Here is a 13,495-nt window from a genome sequence, read left to right as displayed (position 1 = left end):
CTCAACTTGTCATGGTGTAACAATCTAGTTGGATTGCCTAGGGATATGCGGAAACTCATTAATCTACGTCATCTTGATATTACTAGAACTGACATAATGGAGATGCCGACACAATTGGGTAGCTTAAGAAGTCTACAAACGTTGACAAAATTTATTATCGGCAGCTGTAATGGGTCTTGCATTGGAGAGTTGGGAAAACTTACAAATCTTCGAGGAAAGCTTGCTATTTTGAACCTTCAAAATGTTGTCTCTTCCACAGATGCCGCGGATGCAGGCTTGAAGGACAAGAAGCACATTGAGGAGTTGGTGTTGGAATGGAAAGCTGGTACTGTTGTTTTAGAAAGTCAAAGAACTATACTTGACAGTCTCCAGCCTCATTCAAATTTGAAAATTCTCACTATCAACAACTATGGTGGTCAAAATTTTCCAGATTGGGTAGGGCACTATTCATTCTTTAATATGGTATCTCTTCATCTAATTAGGTGTAAGTTTTGTTGCAGCCTGCCATCGCTTGGACAACTACCCTCTTTGCAGAACCTCTCTATTGTTGAGTTTGATGGAGTTGTTACAGTGGGTCCTGAATTTTATGGTAGTGGTTCGTCTTCAATTAGGCCATTTAAAGCATTGAAAGTTCTAAGGTTCGAGTTGATGTTGAAGTGGGAGGAATGGTTTACCTTGGGTGCTGAAAATGAAGGTGAAGCTTTTCCTCTCCTCCAAGAGCTTTATATTCATGATTGTCCCAAGCTAACAAGAAGGTTGCCCATCCATCTTCCTTCTTTAGCCAAACTTGAGATCACAGAATGTCCACTATTGGTGTCTTCACTCCCAATGTTTCCTGCTATATGTCAATTGAATCTAACACGTTGTAATGGGGTTTTGTTAAAGGAATTGCCAACTAGAATGCAGGTTCTCAAAGTTGGAGGATTTGATGCACTAGATTCCCAAGTCAACATAATGATGGGGCCCAGTAATACTTCTCTTCAAGAGTTAGAAGTTAGTGATTGTTCTTCGTTTGCGTCCCTTTCCAAGGGTGATCTAGCATCTATATTAAAATCCCTTATCATTAGGAATTGTGGGATTTTAGAGCTCCCAATGTACCCGATATTTTCATCCCTTAAAAAATTATACTTATTTGATATTCATGGTTCTCTCAAGTCCGTCCCATTAGACTTATTTCCAAAGCTTTGTGACATCTATATCTTTGGGTGTAGGAATTTGGAATCCTTGATAGTTTCTGAAGAACATAGACATGATTTAATGACATTGCAAATACAAATCATAAATTGCCCTTGTTTTGTATCTTTTCCAAAAGGCGGATTGCGTGCCCCCAACCTTACATTGCTTTGGGTTTGGAATTGTGGAAGTTTGAGGTCATTACCAGATAATATGCACATTTTCCTCTCATCTCTTGAGGATTTGCAAATAGTTGACTGTGCAAAAGTTGAGTCGTTTCCTGAAGGGGGTTTGCCTTCTAATCTAAAATCAGTTTCCATTGTTGATTGTGACAACCTCGTTGCCGGACGAATGGAATGGGGTTTGCAAAAGCTCCCCTTTCTTAAAAGTTTGTTTATTTGTGGCGAAAAGGGAGATGCAAAGTCCTTTCCGGAGGTGGGATTGCTGCCCACCAATCTGACTTCTCTTCAAATAATGAATTTTCCAAGTTTAAAATCTTTGGATAAAAGGGGGTTTCAACACCTTGCCTCTCTTGAAGAATTGAGGATTTATGACTGTCCTATGCTCAAGTACATGCCAGAAGAGGGGTTGCCTGCCTCCGTTTCTGTTTTACTGATCAACAATTGTCCTTTGCTAAAGAAACAACTTCACAAGAAAAAAGGAAAAGAATGGCTCAAGATTGCTCATGTCCACCTAATAATGATTGATGATGAATTGATTGAATGAGCTAAATGTCTAGCAAGAATCTCCACTCAGGTTCGTGGTTTTTTTCTTACATTTCCTCTCTTTTATGTTTTTCTCTTTGTTTTATCACTGTCTAATTGTTTTCCTTTTTGCTTGATTAGTTGTGTTGAAGATCTAAGAGCTAGCTCGATTATGACTACACAAAGCAACGCGTCCGTTTCCAAAGGTGCTTTCTTTCTTGTCCTCATCGTTTTTATTTTGTTTTTTCCTTCTTTCGTTTTTTCTTTTTTGAGTCAAATAAAATATGACCTTTTTATGTAATCATTTAGATTTATTCTCTCCCCCTTTTCCCAAAAAAATTAATATATATATATATATATATATATATATATATATCCCTTATAGTTATCATCGAATCTAATCTGATATGACCTTTCAAATGTGTGCCATTTTTTTAGTATGAGTGGATGAAAGAGGACGTGGCTTCCGTTTGATTGATCAAAAGCTCCTTGGTTAATTTTGATGGAGTAAGTGAATCTTACATATATTAACAATGCTCTTCAAAATATATACTTTACATTAATTTTAAATGTAAAAAAAGGAATTTAATTTTTTTTACCATGACTGATTTCCAGTTTGATTCCACCACATAATGTTTTATTATTAAGGGTTGCATGCTTGCATTCAATTGTCTTGTGCATACGGCCTCAATTAATTTCACTTATGAAGGTGAACTTAATTTCACTTGCAAAGTAAGTTTACTTGACATGGTGTATTGTACTGTTCCTCCTTACTAGGTGGATCCAAACTGTTCTGTGAAAGTTCCCGTGCCTAACGAACGACTCTTGATGTGACAAGTGGTCTTGCTGTTAGAAAGCGCGACGCCCAAGGTATACCCCACGTGCCCTCCCAATGTAGTGCATCTCTTCCTGAGGTTATTTATGTGCATTCTAGCGTTTTGACCGAATAACGTAACATTTTCTTATCTAATTCAAAGCTTTTTGCGCACACTCTTTTTCTAGAGGTTAAAACATCATGCTTACAAACTTGGTAAATTGTACATTTCCTTTTTGTTTTTTGATTTCTATGTTGGTTGCATCTTAAGATCTGTCATGGATAATGAACCAAGAGAATGTAATCCATGGATGATAGCTGTGGGTGGCTATATGCCAATGTCAATTCTTTTTGTTGATTGCATATAATGGCTATATGCAATAGGTGGGCTCTTTTCCTTGAATTCAGTCCAGAGATCGAGCCCTGAAGTTCAGGGTTGTTTATATCTCTATTTGGCAAACTATTCATACTCTTTTATTAATAAACATCTATTGTTTTCTATGCTTTTGTGTGGATAGTTTCTAATCTAATATACAATGAAAGAAACCTACACATAGCGCGGGTTATGCTAGTAAACAGTAACGTACAATTCCTTTTATTGATAAATGCTCCTTTCCGTATCACAAGCCTAATTAGAACTTTGTTTTTCATTAATTTTGTTATTTTGCAGATTTTCAATTTATTATGATCACAGCAGATATTGGAGTGGCCTTCTCGCCATGGTCTCAGATGCCAAATTTTTGTTGTACCTTAGACTGATGCGCCCGGTTGACATATTGAATTAGCTTTGTCACACACCTCAAACCTCAAGTCCAAGCTTTGTTATGCCATTTATAAATGCTAAGAAAATGGAACGTATAGCATAGAAATAATTGTAAAGCAAGAGTAATTTCTGTACTTAAAGAAGTAGGGAACAGCAGTATGCCATTACTGGAGAGGATTGCACAACAGGTGTCTGATGAAATGTTCCCTCACTGTGTAATCAGGAGGTGTTTCTGTTTGTATGTATAGAAAACGTGTGTACAGCTTGTAGCTAATCTGATAAACACAAAGATGTTGAAACTCAATACAATTCAATGTTATCTCTTATCTAAATGTTTATTATCTTTGTGAGATGATGTTCTTGAGTGAGATGATATCAGACTTTCTCTGCCATGGAGGACTCTGCATCTTCATATTGTTTCCTAGGTGTTGTTTATCAGTTTACTAAATATTATTTCTCTAGTTCAAAATGGGAAATTAAAAAGGAGCTACTCTTACTGTATGAAAGAGGGGACATATCAGGAAAATATAATATTATCTGGAAAGAGAAAAATATATTTCAAGTGGACAAAAGAAAAGAAAAGAAAAGAAAAAAAAAAAACAATCAGATTGGGAAAGCAAAGGCTACAATATGTCAAGTGTAAGAACAATTTGGATGTATATTGATTGCAGATCTTTTCCTGGTAATGGAAATGATTAGAACACTGACCTCTTCAGTGTTCAATGGGCAAAATTGTAAGTTTCTCTAATTGCTTCATAATATCAAGTTCTCCATCTTCAGTTTTGCTGAGTGCTTCTTGAGGTTGTAGCTCCATGGAGTTTGTTAATACCTCTGCAACTTTCCATAAATAACAAAAGAGAATAGTTATATGCACCTGCTTTCTTCATATATATGGGAACTGATGAATAGAATTTTTATCAAACTAGTAAAAAACATTAGAAGGAAAAATTGCAAGAAACTTGTGTGGTTGGGAGACTTTGGAAACAATGGATCCTTGATTGAAGGAGTATGGTGAAATGTCGGTCGTGCCCTTCGTGATTGTTCTGTCTTTTTCTAAAGCAATTGTGTTACTTCATTTGTTCCTTCTTTCTTGTTTGATTTACTTTTTCTTGTTCCATGCTTAAAGCGATGGGAAATGGAACATGGCTGTTTTAATTTTTTTTTTTTAGGGAAAAATATAAAAAGTTCTCTCCACTGACAGTAATTTTATTAACAAGTCACATGAAGTTTAAATTAGGCTAAAGTGATGCATTAAACTACCAATTAAGGTATGCCAAAAGGACAACTTTTTTTTGATTATATTCCTATAACATATCCTTATTCTCTCAAAAACTAAACGAAAATTAAACTAAACTTTTTTTTTTTTCAAACCAAAAAAAAAAAAGAAAAAAAACTCCACTGGTATAAAATTACAAAAAATAAAAATAAATAAATGGGATAAAAAAAAAGTCATTGTAGTTGGCCAAAATAACAAATCGGTCCATGTCATATGAAAGTAAACTTAGATGTCCTTATGATGTGCCAAAAAAAAAACTAGTCCCTGGAGTCAAATTTGGTGAAAATATTTCACGAAATCTGTTAGATGTCACGTCAACACCAATAAAATGGTGACACGTGTCACTCTTAAAATAAAAAATACAAGTATATTAAAAACAAAAAAAACTAAAAAATACATTTCCACAACATACTGTCTATAAAGAAAGACAATATATAACTCCTAAAGATTACTTACGACTTAGAAGATTACCAACGACTTTGATTCTAATTCCTGAGAGAATCATGTAGTTAGATGTGAAATGGAGATTACTTTGATACAAGAAAGGGTGAGATCAAATATACGGTCAATAATTCCGGTGTATTGGGCAATCACATGTAGCATTGTGGAAAAGCTTTTCTCAAGAAAAAAAATTCAAATCCTTTGTCAGAGAACAAAGTGATAAGAAAATTTTCCTTAAAATAAATTTTATAGATATTACCCTCAAGTCTTTGGCAAGAGCATTTTGGTTGGTATATCAAAATAATATACGTGTGATAAGAATTTCACAAGTATGGGAAGAACATAAAGTTAGTGACTCAATGATAAAGAGATAGAGAATTAAGTTGTAGTATTCTTAACCTTAATTTTGCTACAGAAGATTTCATGGAGGGATCACAAGTCAACATTAAGTAAGTCAAAGAGATTAATTGTTTTAATAAAAAAATATTTATTAAAGTGCAATCACAATTATTTAGTGAACTTAATTGTGATTAAAATAGTGTTGTGTGACGAATGTCAAGAAGGACATTATCACAGACATATTTAAGCTAATAACTATTTTTTCTTTAAGTTCCTCATTAAGCTAATGTAATTTAACCAAAGACAAGTTTACTTGTTTTATTTATTTAAAACATGTGTTAGAGATATATTGTACATAGGTGCTGATCATATAAGAGATTGGGGCTTGGGATAAAATAATTACAACCCAACCATGTGCACAATTTATTTAAGTATGACAATAACCATTGTTCATTATATCACTCTCTCCTTTTATTTTTATTTTTTATTTTATCTCTTTTAATCTCATTGTATCTTTCTCTGCCAGCCTTGATCCTTTGGACTCTAGGGTTTGCGTGGTCGCACGAACAAACAGTGGCACTGAAGATGGATGCATGTTCCACGCAGTGCACCCACACTTTTGCAATCAAGCGTACACCTAGCCGCGCTGAGCCCCCAACCCTTTACAGTATCCCTGGAATCTTTTACTTACTTTAGTATATTCATGTCCGCCTTCTACAATTGGAGAAAGTTTGAAGCCAATTAGATAGAGAAAGAAATATAGAATGTTATTTACTCAATATTCTAGAGTGTATATCAATGAGTGAAAATTTAAAAATGAAAAAGGGTTGAAATATGAATTCTCAAGATTTTTAATTAAAGTACAAGTGAGATCCAATATGTACAACGGTGGAATACTTATAACATGCCCAATAATAATACAAACTACTTTTAGCTCGACAGATTCAAAGTTAATGGCTATATAATATGGGCATAATAGAGAAAATTAGAACTACTTACCTCCATTAACATGGAAAACGGAGATGAAGAAGGTAACAAAGATAAAAATAAACATTCTACTTTTAGCCATACTTCTTCTCCCTCGAATATGTTTGTGAAAAAGAGGTATTTATAACAAAAGTCACTTTGGTTCAATCTTCGATGATGATAATACTGCATCAAGCTTTGAATTGGCCATTGATTGTGTATATTTCAAAGGGTTATTACATTTAAGCCAAGAAAAAGAAAATTAATAACAAATTTCTTATTAACCTTTTGTGCTACACAAAAGAGGTATTTATAGCAAAAGTCACTTTGATTTAATATTGGATTATGATAATACTGCATCAAGCTATGAATGAGCCATTGATCGTTATATATTTCAAAGAGTTATGAAATTTGAGCCAAAGAAAAAGAATTAATAACAAATTTCTTATTAACCTACATCGACAAAAAGAGTTATTTATAGCAAAAGTCACTTTTGATGTAGTGACCTAGAAATTGGGTGACAAAACAATAGAAAAATGTTGTCGAAATGCATGAAATGAATTTATAAGTTCGCGCGGTAGTTAACCAATAAAAACGAGATTGATTAGAGGATAAGAATTGAGTGAATCATGCAAGTACAACTGCTACTAAAAATAAAATTATGAAGAAAATGTTCGAATGCAACAGATTAAGCATAAGAAAATCATTTCCCCTAGTAATCGGGTACATGATCGATGAATCAACTGATAATCATAGGAAAATCCAGCATTAATTATAATTACTCTATGGAATATTTAGGAATACAAGGAAAAAACCTGATACACTGTCATCATAGGAAAGATTAATCTAATTACATCAATGAACCCAACAAAGTGTTGCCAGTTCGAACAGCAAATTAAGCAAAAAGCACTTTGTTTTTTATTAATTTGTTTTTTAAGGATAGTTTTATCAATTAGAATTTAGATTAGTTTTATTATCATTATTTTAAGATTTAGATTTATCATTCGTTTGAGTATTATTTATCGATCTTATCTATTTGTAAATCTTTTTTTTTTTTTTTGAAAAAAATTGTATTATCATTTTTAAAAAAGCCACATGAAGTTTAAATTATGCTAAAGTGATGCATTAAACTACTAAGGTGTGCCAAAAAGGCAACTATTTTTTATATTTTATTCCTATAATACTCTTATTCTCTTAAAAACTATAATAAAAAATTAATAAAATAAAAAAAATTAAAGTAAAGAAAAGAAAAAAAACCCTAATGCGTGGATTAAAAAAAATTGGGATAAATAAAAAATTTATCATTGTAGTTGGCCTAAATTACAAATAGCGATGTCGTATGAAAGTGAATTTAGAAGTCCTTGGGATACGCAAATAAAAAAAAAAAAATCTAGTCCCTGGAGTCAAATTTGGTGAAAATATTTAACAAATTCTGTTAGATGTCATGTTAACGCCAATAAATTAAAATGGCAACACGTGTAAGTCTTAATAAATAAATACAAATATATTAATCTGAAAAAAAAAACTAAAAAAAAAAACTTCTGAATTTTTTTTTTTAATTTTAAAAAAGAAACATTACTTTTCAAAAAAAAAAAGAAAAGTAATGTTTTCAAACATTACTACCCCTCCCCCCCCCCTACCGTTTTGACTTTTGACCTCTGAGACTTGACTTGAAAGGAGAGAACGACAGAGACCGAGTGATTGAGACGAGAGGAAGAAAAGTGCAATCAACTTTAGAGGTAAGCTTTTTACTTTACCGAGAGAGTTCTTGAGAGGCTAGATCGAGAACAAAGGAATAAAAATATAATAAAAAATTGAAAAGAGAGAAATTGAACCAATAAATAAAAGTGGTGATCAGTTTGTTGACAAACTATTTATTTCGTTCTCTAGAAACTATTGGAACATTATTTTCTCCAAAAAAAAAAAAAAAAATCAATATTAATTTTTTTTAATTTTTATTTATCTGTATATCATATTATTTATTTTTTCATTATTATTGAAATAAAGAAAATTATTATAAAATAATTTTTTTTTGACTTTTCAGTACAAAAAATTTAAAATTTTATACAACTTTAATCCACGTCAGCTACAGTAACAAAGGCGAAAGAGTTTGTCAACGAGTTGTAAATTTTTAAATTACAAAATTTAAATTATTTTTAGATATCGAAACACTTAAAAAATGTTATTTATTAAAAATGTGATATGTTATAGTTAATAATTAAGTATATTTTCACCGAGTTATTGCTTTTTATATTGTAAAAGAAGTTTGAACCAAAGACGGTATTTTGGTTTTATGAAGAATAAGTGTCTTTTCAAAAGTGAAGAAAAAGCTTTTTGCAAAGAAAATTCTTTAAGGCTCCTTATTTTTAATATATGATATTTTTCAAGAGTTTTAATGCTTACAAGGGCCTAAATTTCATAAATGTAGAGGATCTTAATTCCTATATGCTGAGATATTATTCATTTTAAAGGTCTAAATTTATGAATTTGAGCTCAATTATATTATATTATATTAATTACTCACATTAATCACATATTTTTTAATGTTTAATATCTACATCAATCAAGAATCATACGTCAATGCTTAGAAAGAAAAAAAAAAAAAAAAAACCAAAAGTTGTTAATGAATGAGAAAACTTCTTAGCATGGATTACCAAATCTGTACGTTACGTGTGGATCGCCAGGATTCGGGAGTGCTGTAAAGTTGTTTTGCGTTAAGGCCGAAGATAGGCTTGGAAGAGGGTACCTGCTGCTTTGCTGGGTTTGCTGTTTGCACCGCTTTCCTTCCATTTCCTTACATTTCTTCAATAACAAAGAAGAAGACATGGCCGATGCGCTTCTCTCTGTTGTCTTCCAGGTGCTAATTGACAGGATGTCTCGCGAGGTGCTTGACTTCTTTGGGGGGCGAAAACTCGCCGAGGGGCCCTTAAGAAATCTGAGGATAGCATTGCTGTCTGTGAAGGCGGTGGTGGAGGACGCGGAGGAGAAGGAACTCACGAACCCTGATGTGAAAGTGTGGCTTGATGAGCTGAAAGATGCTGCTTTTGATGCAGAAGACATCTTGGATGAGATTGCTACAGAAATTCTGAGATGCAAGTTGGGTGCTGAGTTTCAGACAACTGCAAGGAAGGTACGAAACTCTGTATCTACTTTTCTTAATCCCTTTTTCAAGAAGATGCAACGGAAGGTGGAAAGGGTACTTGACCGATTAGAATATCTAGCAAAGCAAAATAATTTCTTAGGTCTAAGAGAAGGTCTTGGAGGGAAATCTTCTGAAAGATTGCCCTCCACTTGTTTGGTTGAAGAATCTGGTATTTTTGGTAGAGATGATGATAAGGAGGCAGTAATTAACTTGTTGCTGTCGCACGATGCAAGCGGGGGTGAGATGTGTGTGATTGGCATAGTGGGTATGGGGGGAATTGGCAAGACCACCCTTGCTCAGCTTGTATACAACGACAGGAGGGTGAAGGAGAATTTTGACCTTAAGGCATGGGTGTATGTGTCACATGAATTCGACGTGTTTAGGGTCACCAAAACTATTCTAGAGGCAGCAACTTCGTCAACTTGTGATATTAAGGATCTGAATGGGCTTCAAGTTACACTTAAGGAGAAGTTGGTGGGGAAAAAATTCCTACTTGTTTTAGATGATGTTTGGAATAGGAATTATACTGACTGGGAAATCTTAATTAATCCCTTTAAATTTGGGGCGCAAGGAAGTACGGTTATTGTAACAACGCGTGATAATGATGTCGCCTCCGTGGCACGCTCTAGTGAGACTCGTTGTCTGAAAAAGTTATCAGAAGATGATTGCTGGTCAATATTTTCAGACCATGTGTGTCACAATGTTGACTTTAATGCGCATCCTGAGCTAGAGGCAGTAGGTAGACAGATTGTGAAAAAATGTGAGGGCCTACCTTTAGCTGCCAAAATGATTGGTGCTCTCTTGAGGTCAAAATTAGATGTTGAAGAATGGGACAAGATACTCAAGAGTGAAATATGGGATTTGCGAATTAAGGAGACAAACATTCTTCCTGCTTTAAGATTAAGCTACAAATATCTACCATCGCATCTAAAGCGATGCTTTGCTTATTGTTCAATATTTCCAAAGGGTTACGCATTCGGAAAAGATCAATTAGTCTTATTGTGGATGGCCGAAGGTTTCTTGCAAGAACCCAAAAACAAAACAATGGAAGAAGTTGGTAACGATTACTTTCTTGATCTTGTATCACGATCATTGTTTCAACAATCAAGTGGTGATATATCATGTTTTGTAATGCACGATCTTGTCAATGACTTGGCCAAATTTTTTTCTAGACAATTTATCTTTAGGCTGGAGGGTGATAGTTTTTATGGAATTGTGAACAAGACTCGTCACTTGTCGTATTTCATAACAAGATTTGATAACTTTAAGAAGTTTGAGGCTCTTTACAAGGTTAAGCGGTTGCGCACCTTCCTGCCATTAGAATTCTCAATACTGCACAACAATTTATCTAAAAAGGTATCAAATGATCTATTGCCGAAGCTAAGATGTTTACGGGTACTCTCTTTGTCTCATTATGAGAATGTGGCTAGCTTGCCTGATTCAATTGGCAAAATTAAACAACTACGTTATTTGGACATTTCTTTTACTGCAATTGAAAGGTTGCCTGATTCCTTGTGTAAGTTGATCAATTTGCAAACACTCAACTTATCATGTTGTTATAGTCTTGTTGGATTGCCGAGGGATATGTGGAAACTCATTAATCTACGACATCTTGATATTACTAGAACTGACATAATGGAGATGCCGATACAATTGGGTAGCTTAAGAAGTCTGCAAACGTTGACAAAATTTATTATCGGCAGCCGTAATGGGTCTTGCATTGGAGAGTTGGGAAAACTTACAAATCTTCGAGGGAAGCTTGCTATTTTGAACCTTCAAAATGTTCTCTCTTCTACAGATGCCTCAGATGCCGGCTTGAAGGACAAGAAGCACATTGAGGAGTTGGTGTTGGAATGGAAAGCTGGTACTGTTGTTTTAGAAAGTCAAAGAATTATACTTGACAATCTCCAGCCTCATTCAAATTTGAAAAGTCTCACTATCAACAACTATGGCGGTCAAAGTTTTCCAGATTGGATAGGGCATGATTCATTCTTTAATATGGTATCTCTTCACCTAAACAAGTGTAAATTTTGTTGCAGCCTGCCATCGCTTGGACAACTACCCTCTTTGCAGAACCTCTCTATTGTTGAGTTTGATGGAGTTGTTAGAGTGGGTCCTGGATTTTATGGTAGTGGTTCATCTTCAATTATGCCATTTAAAGCATTGAAAGTTCTAAGGTTCGAGTTGATGTTGAAGTGGGAGGAATGGTTATCCTTTGGTGCTGAAAATGAAGGTGTAGCTTTTCCTCTCCTACAAGAGCTTTATATTCATGATTGTCCCAAGCTAACACGAAGGTTGCCCATCCATCTTCCTTCTTTAGCCAAACTTGAGATCACGGAATGTCCACTATTGGTGTTTTCACTCCCGATGTTTCCTGCTATATGTCAATTGAATCTAACACGTTGTAATGAGGTTTTGTTAAAGGAATTGCCAACTAGAATACAGGTTCTCAAAGTTGGAGGATGTGATGCACTAGATTCCCAAGCCAACATAATGATGGGGCCCAGTAGTTCTCTTCAAGAGTTAGAAGTCAGTGACTGTTCTTCGTTTGTGTCCCTTTCCAAGGTTAATCTAGCATCTACCTTAAAATCTCTTATCATCAGGAATTGTGGGATTTTAGAGCTCCCAATGTACCCGATCTTTTCATCCCTTAAAAAATTATACTTATTTGATATTCATGGTTCTCTCAAGTCCGTCCCATTAGACTTATTTCCAAAGCTTTGTGACATCTATATCTTTGGGTGTAGGAATTTGGAATCCTTGACAGTTTCTGAAGAACATAGACATGATTTAATGACATTGCAAATACAAATCATAGATTGCCCTTGTTTTGTATCTTTTCCAAAAGGAGGATTGCGTGCCGCCAACCTTACATTGCTTTGGGTTTGGAATTGTGGAAGTTTGAGGTCATTACCAGATAAGATGCACTCTTTCCTCTCATCTCTTGAGGAATTGCAAATAGTCAATTGTGCAGAAGTTGAGTCTTTTCCTGAGGGGGGTTTGCCTTGTAATCTGAAATCGATGTCCATCATTGATTGTGACAACCTCGTTGCCGAACGAATGGGATGGGGTTTGCAAAAGCTCCCATTTCTTAAAAATTTGTTTATTTGTGGTGAAAGGGGAAATGTAGAGTCCTTTCCGGAGGTGGGATTGCTGCCCACCAATCTGACTGCTCTTCAAATAATGAATTTTCCAAATATGAAATCTTTGGATAAGGGGCTTCAACAGCTCACCTCTCTTGAAGAATTGCGGATCTATAACTGCCCTATGCTCAAGTACATGCCAGAAGAGGGCTTGGCTGCCTCTGTTTCTGTTTTATTGATCAACAATTGTCCTTTGGTAAAGAAACAATGTCAGAGGAAAAAAGGAAAAGAATGGCGGAAGATTGCTCATGTCCACCTAATAATGATTGATGATGAATTGATTGAATGAGCTAAATGTCTAGCAAGAATCTCCACTCAGGTGAGTGTTTTTTTTCTTACATTTCCTCTCTTTTATGTTTTTCTCTTTGTTTTATCACTGTCTAATTGTTTTCCTTTTTGTTTGATTAATTTTGTTGAAAATATTTGATCAAAAGAATTTCGAAGATCTAAGAGCTAGCTCGATTTTGACTACACAAAGCAACACGTCTGTTTCCAAAGGTGCTTTCTTTCTTGTCCTCATTGTTTTTCTTTTTTGAGTCAAATAAAATATTTACCTTTTTATGAAATCATTTAACCCTATATATATATATCGAGATATCCCTTATATTTATCATAGAATTTAATTTGATATGTCCTTTCAAATGTGTGCAATTTTTTCAGTATGAGTGGATGAAAAAGGACATGGCTTCCGTTTGATTGATCAAAAGCTCCTTGGTTAATTTTCATGGGGTAAG

At 34.4% G+C, this 13,495-nt stretch overlaps 3 protein-coding genes and 1 long non-coding RNA gene across 5 annotated transcripts in view; all 4 read left to right on the top strand.

Annotated features, from left to right (window-relative positions):
- LOC132173012 (putative disease resistance RPP13-like protein 1) overlaps positions 1-41 on the top strand; it is a 3,708-nt gene extending 3,667 nt beyond the window's left edge. The window contains exon 3 of the mRNA XM_059584579.1: positions 29-41. Within this exon, the coding sequence (XP_059440562.1) occupies positions 29-41 (13 nt within the window). The remainder of the gene's footprint in view (positions 1-28) is intronic.
- Positions 42-90: 49 nt separating this feature from the next.
- LOC132167268 (putative disease resistance protein At3g14460) lies at positions 91-4,016 on the top strand. Of its 2 annotated transcripts, XM_059578179.1 has the most exons (5): positions 91-1,929; positions 2,019-2,083; positions 2,316-2,384; positions 2,655-2,747; positions 3,362-4,016. In XM_059578179.1, exon 1 carries the CDS (start codon positions 97-99, stop codon positions 1,897-1,899), a length of 1,803 nt encoding a protein of 600 aa, XP_059434162.1. In that variant the 5' UTR covers positions 91-96; the 3' UTR covers positions 1,900-1,929; positions 2,019-2,083; positions 2,316-2,384; positions 2,655-2,747; positions 3,362-4,016. The 2 variants fall into 2 exon arrangements, with proteins under 2 accessions (XP_059434162.1, XP_059434163.1); XM_059578180.1 differs by lacking the exon at positions 2,316-2,384.
- Positions 4,017-9,129: 5,113 nt separating this feature from the next.
- Positions 9,130-12,272, top strand: LOC132173001 (putative disease resistance RPP13-like protein 1). Its single transcript, XM_059584569.1, has 2 exons — positions 9,130-12,147; positions 12,222-12,272. The coding sequence occupies exons 1-2, from the start codon at positions 9,301-9,303 to the stop codon at positions 12,270-12,272; spliced, it is 2,898 nt and encodes a 965-aa protein (XP_059440552.1). The 5' UTR covers positions 9,130-9,300.
- A 32-nt stretch (positions 12,273-12,304) lies between these two features.
- On the top strand, positions 12,305-13,486 carry LOC132168194 (uncharacterized). Its single transcript, XR_009438767.1, has 3 exons — positions 12,305-13,080; positions 13,196-13,259; positions 13,422-13,486. It is a non-coding gene; the product is annotated as an uncharacterized LOC132168194 (long non-coding RNA).
- Positions 13,487-13,495: the final 9 nt, after the last annotated feature.

The sequence above is a fragment of the Corylus avellana genome, chromosome ca1 (genome assembly GCF_901000735.1).
Source record: "Corylus avellana chromosome ca1, CavTom2PMs-1.0".
Classification (NCBI taxonomy): Eukaryota; Viridiplantae; Streptophyta; class Magnoliopsida; order Fagales; family Betulaceae; genus Corylus; species Corylus avellana.
This window is presented reverse-complemented; position numbering and strand designations above follow the sequence as displayed.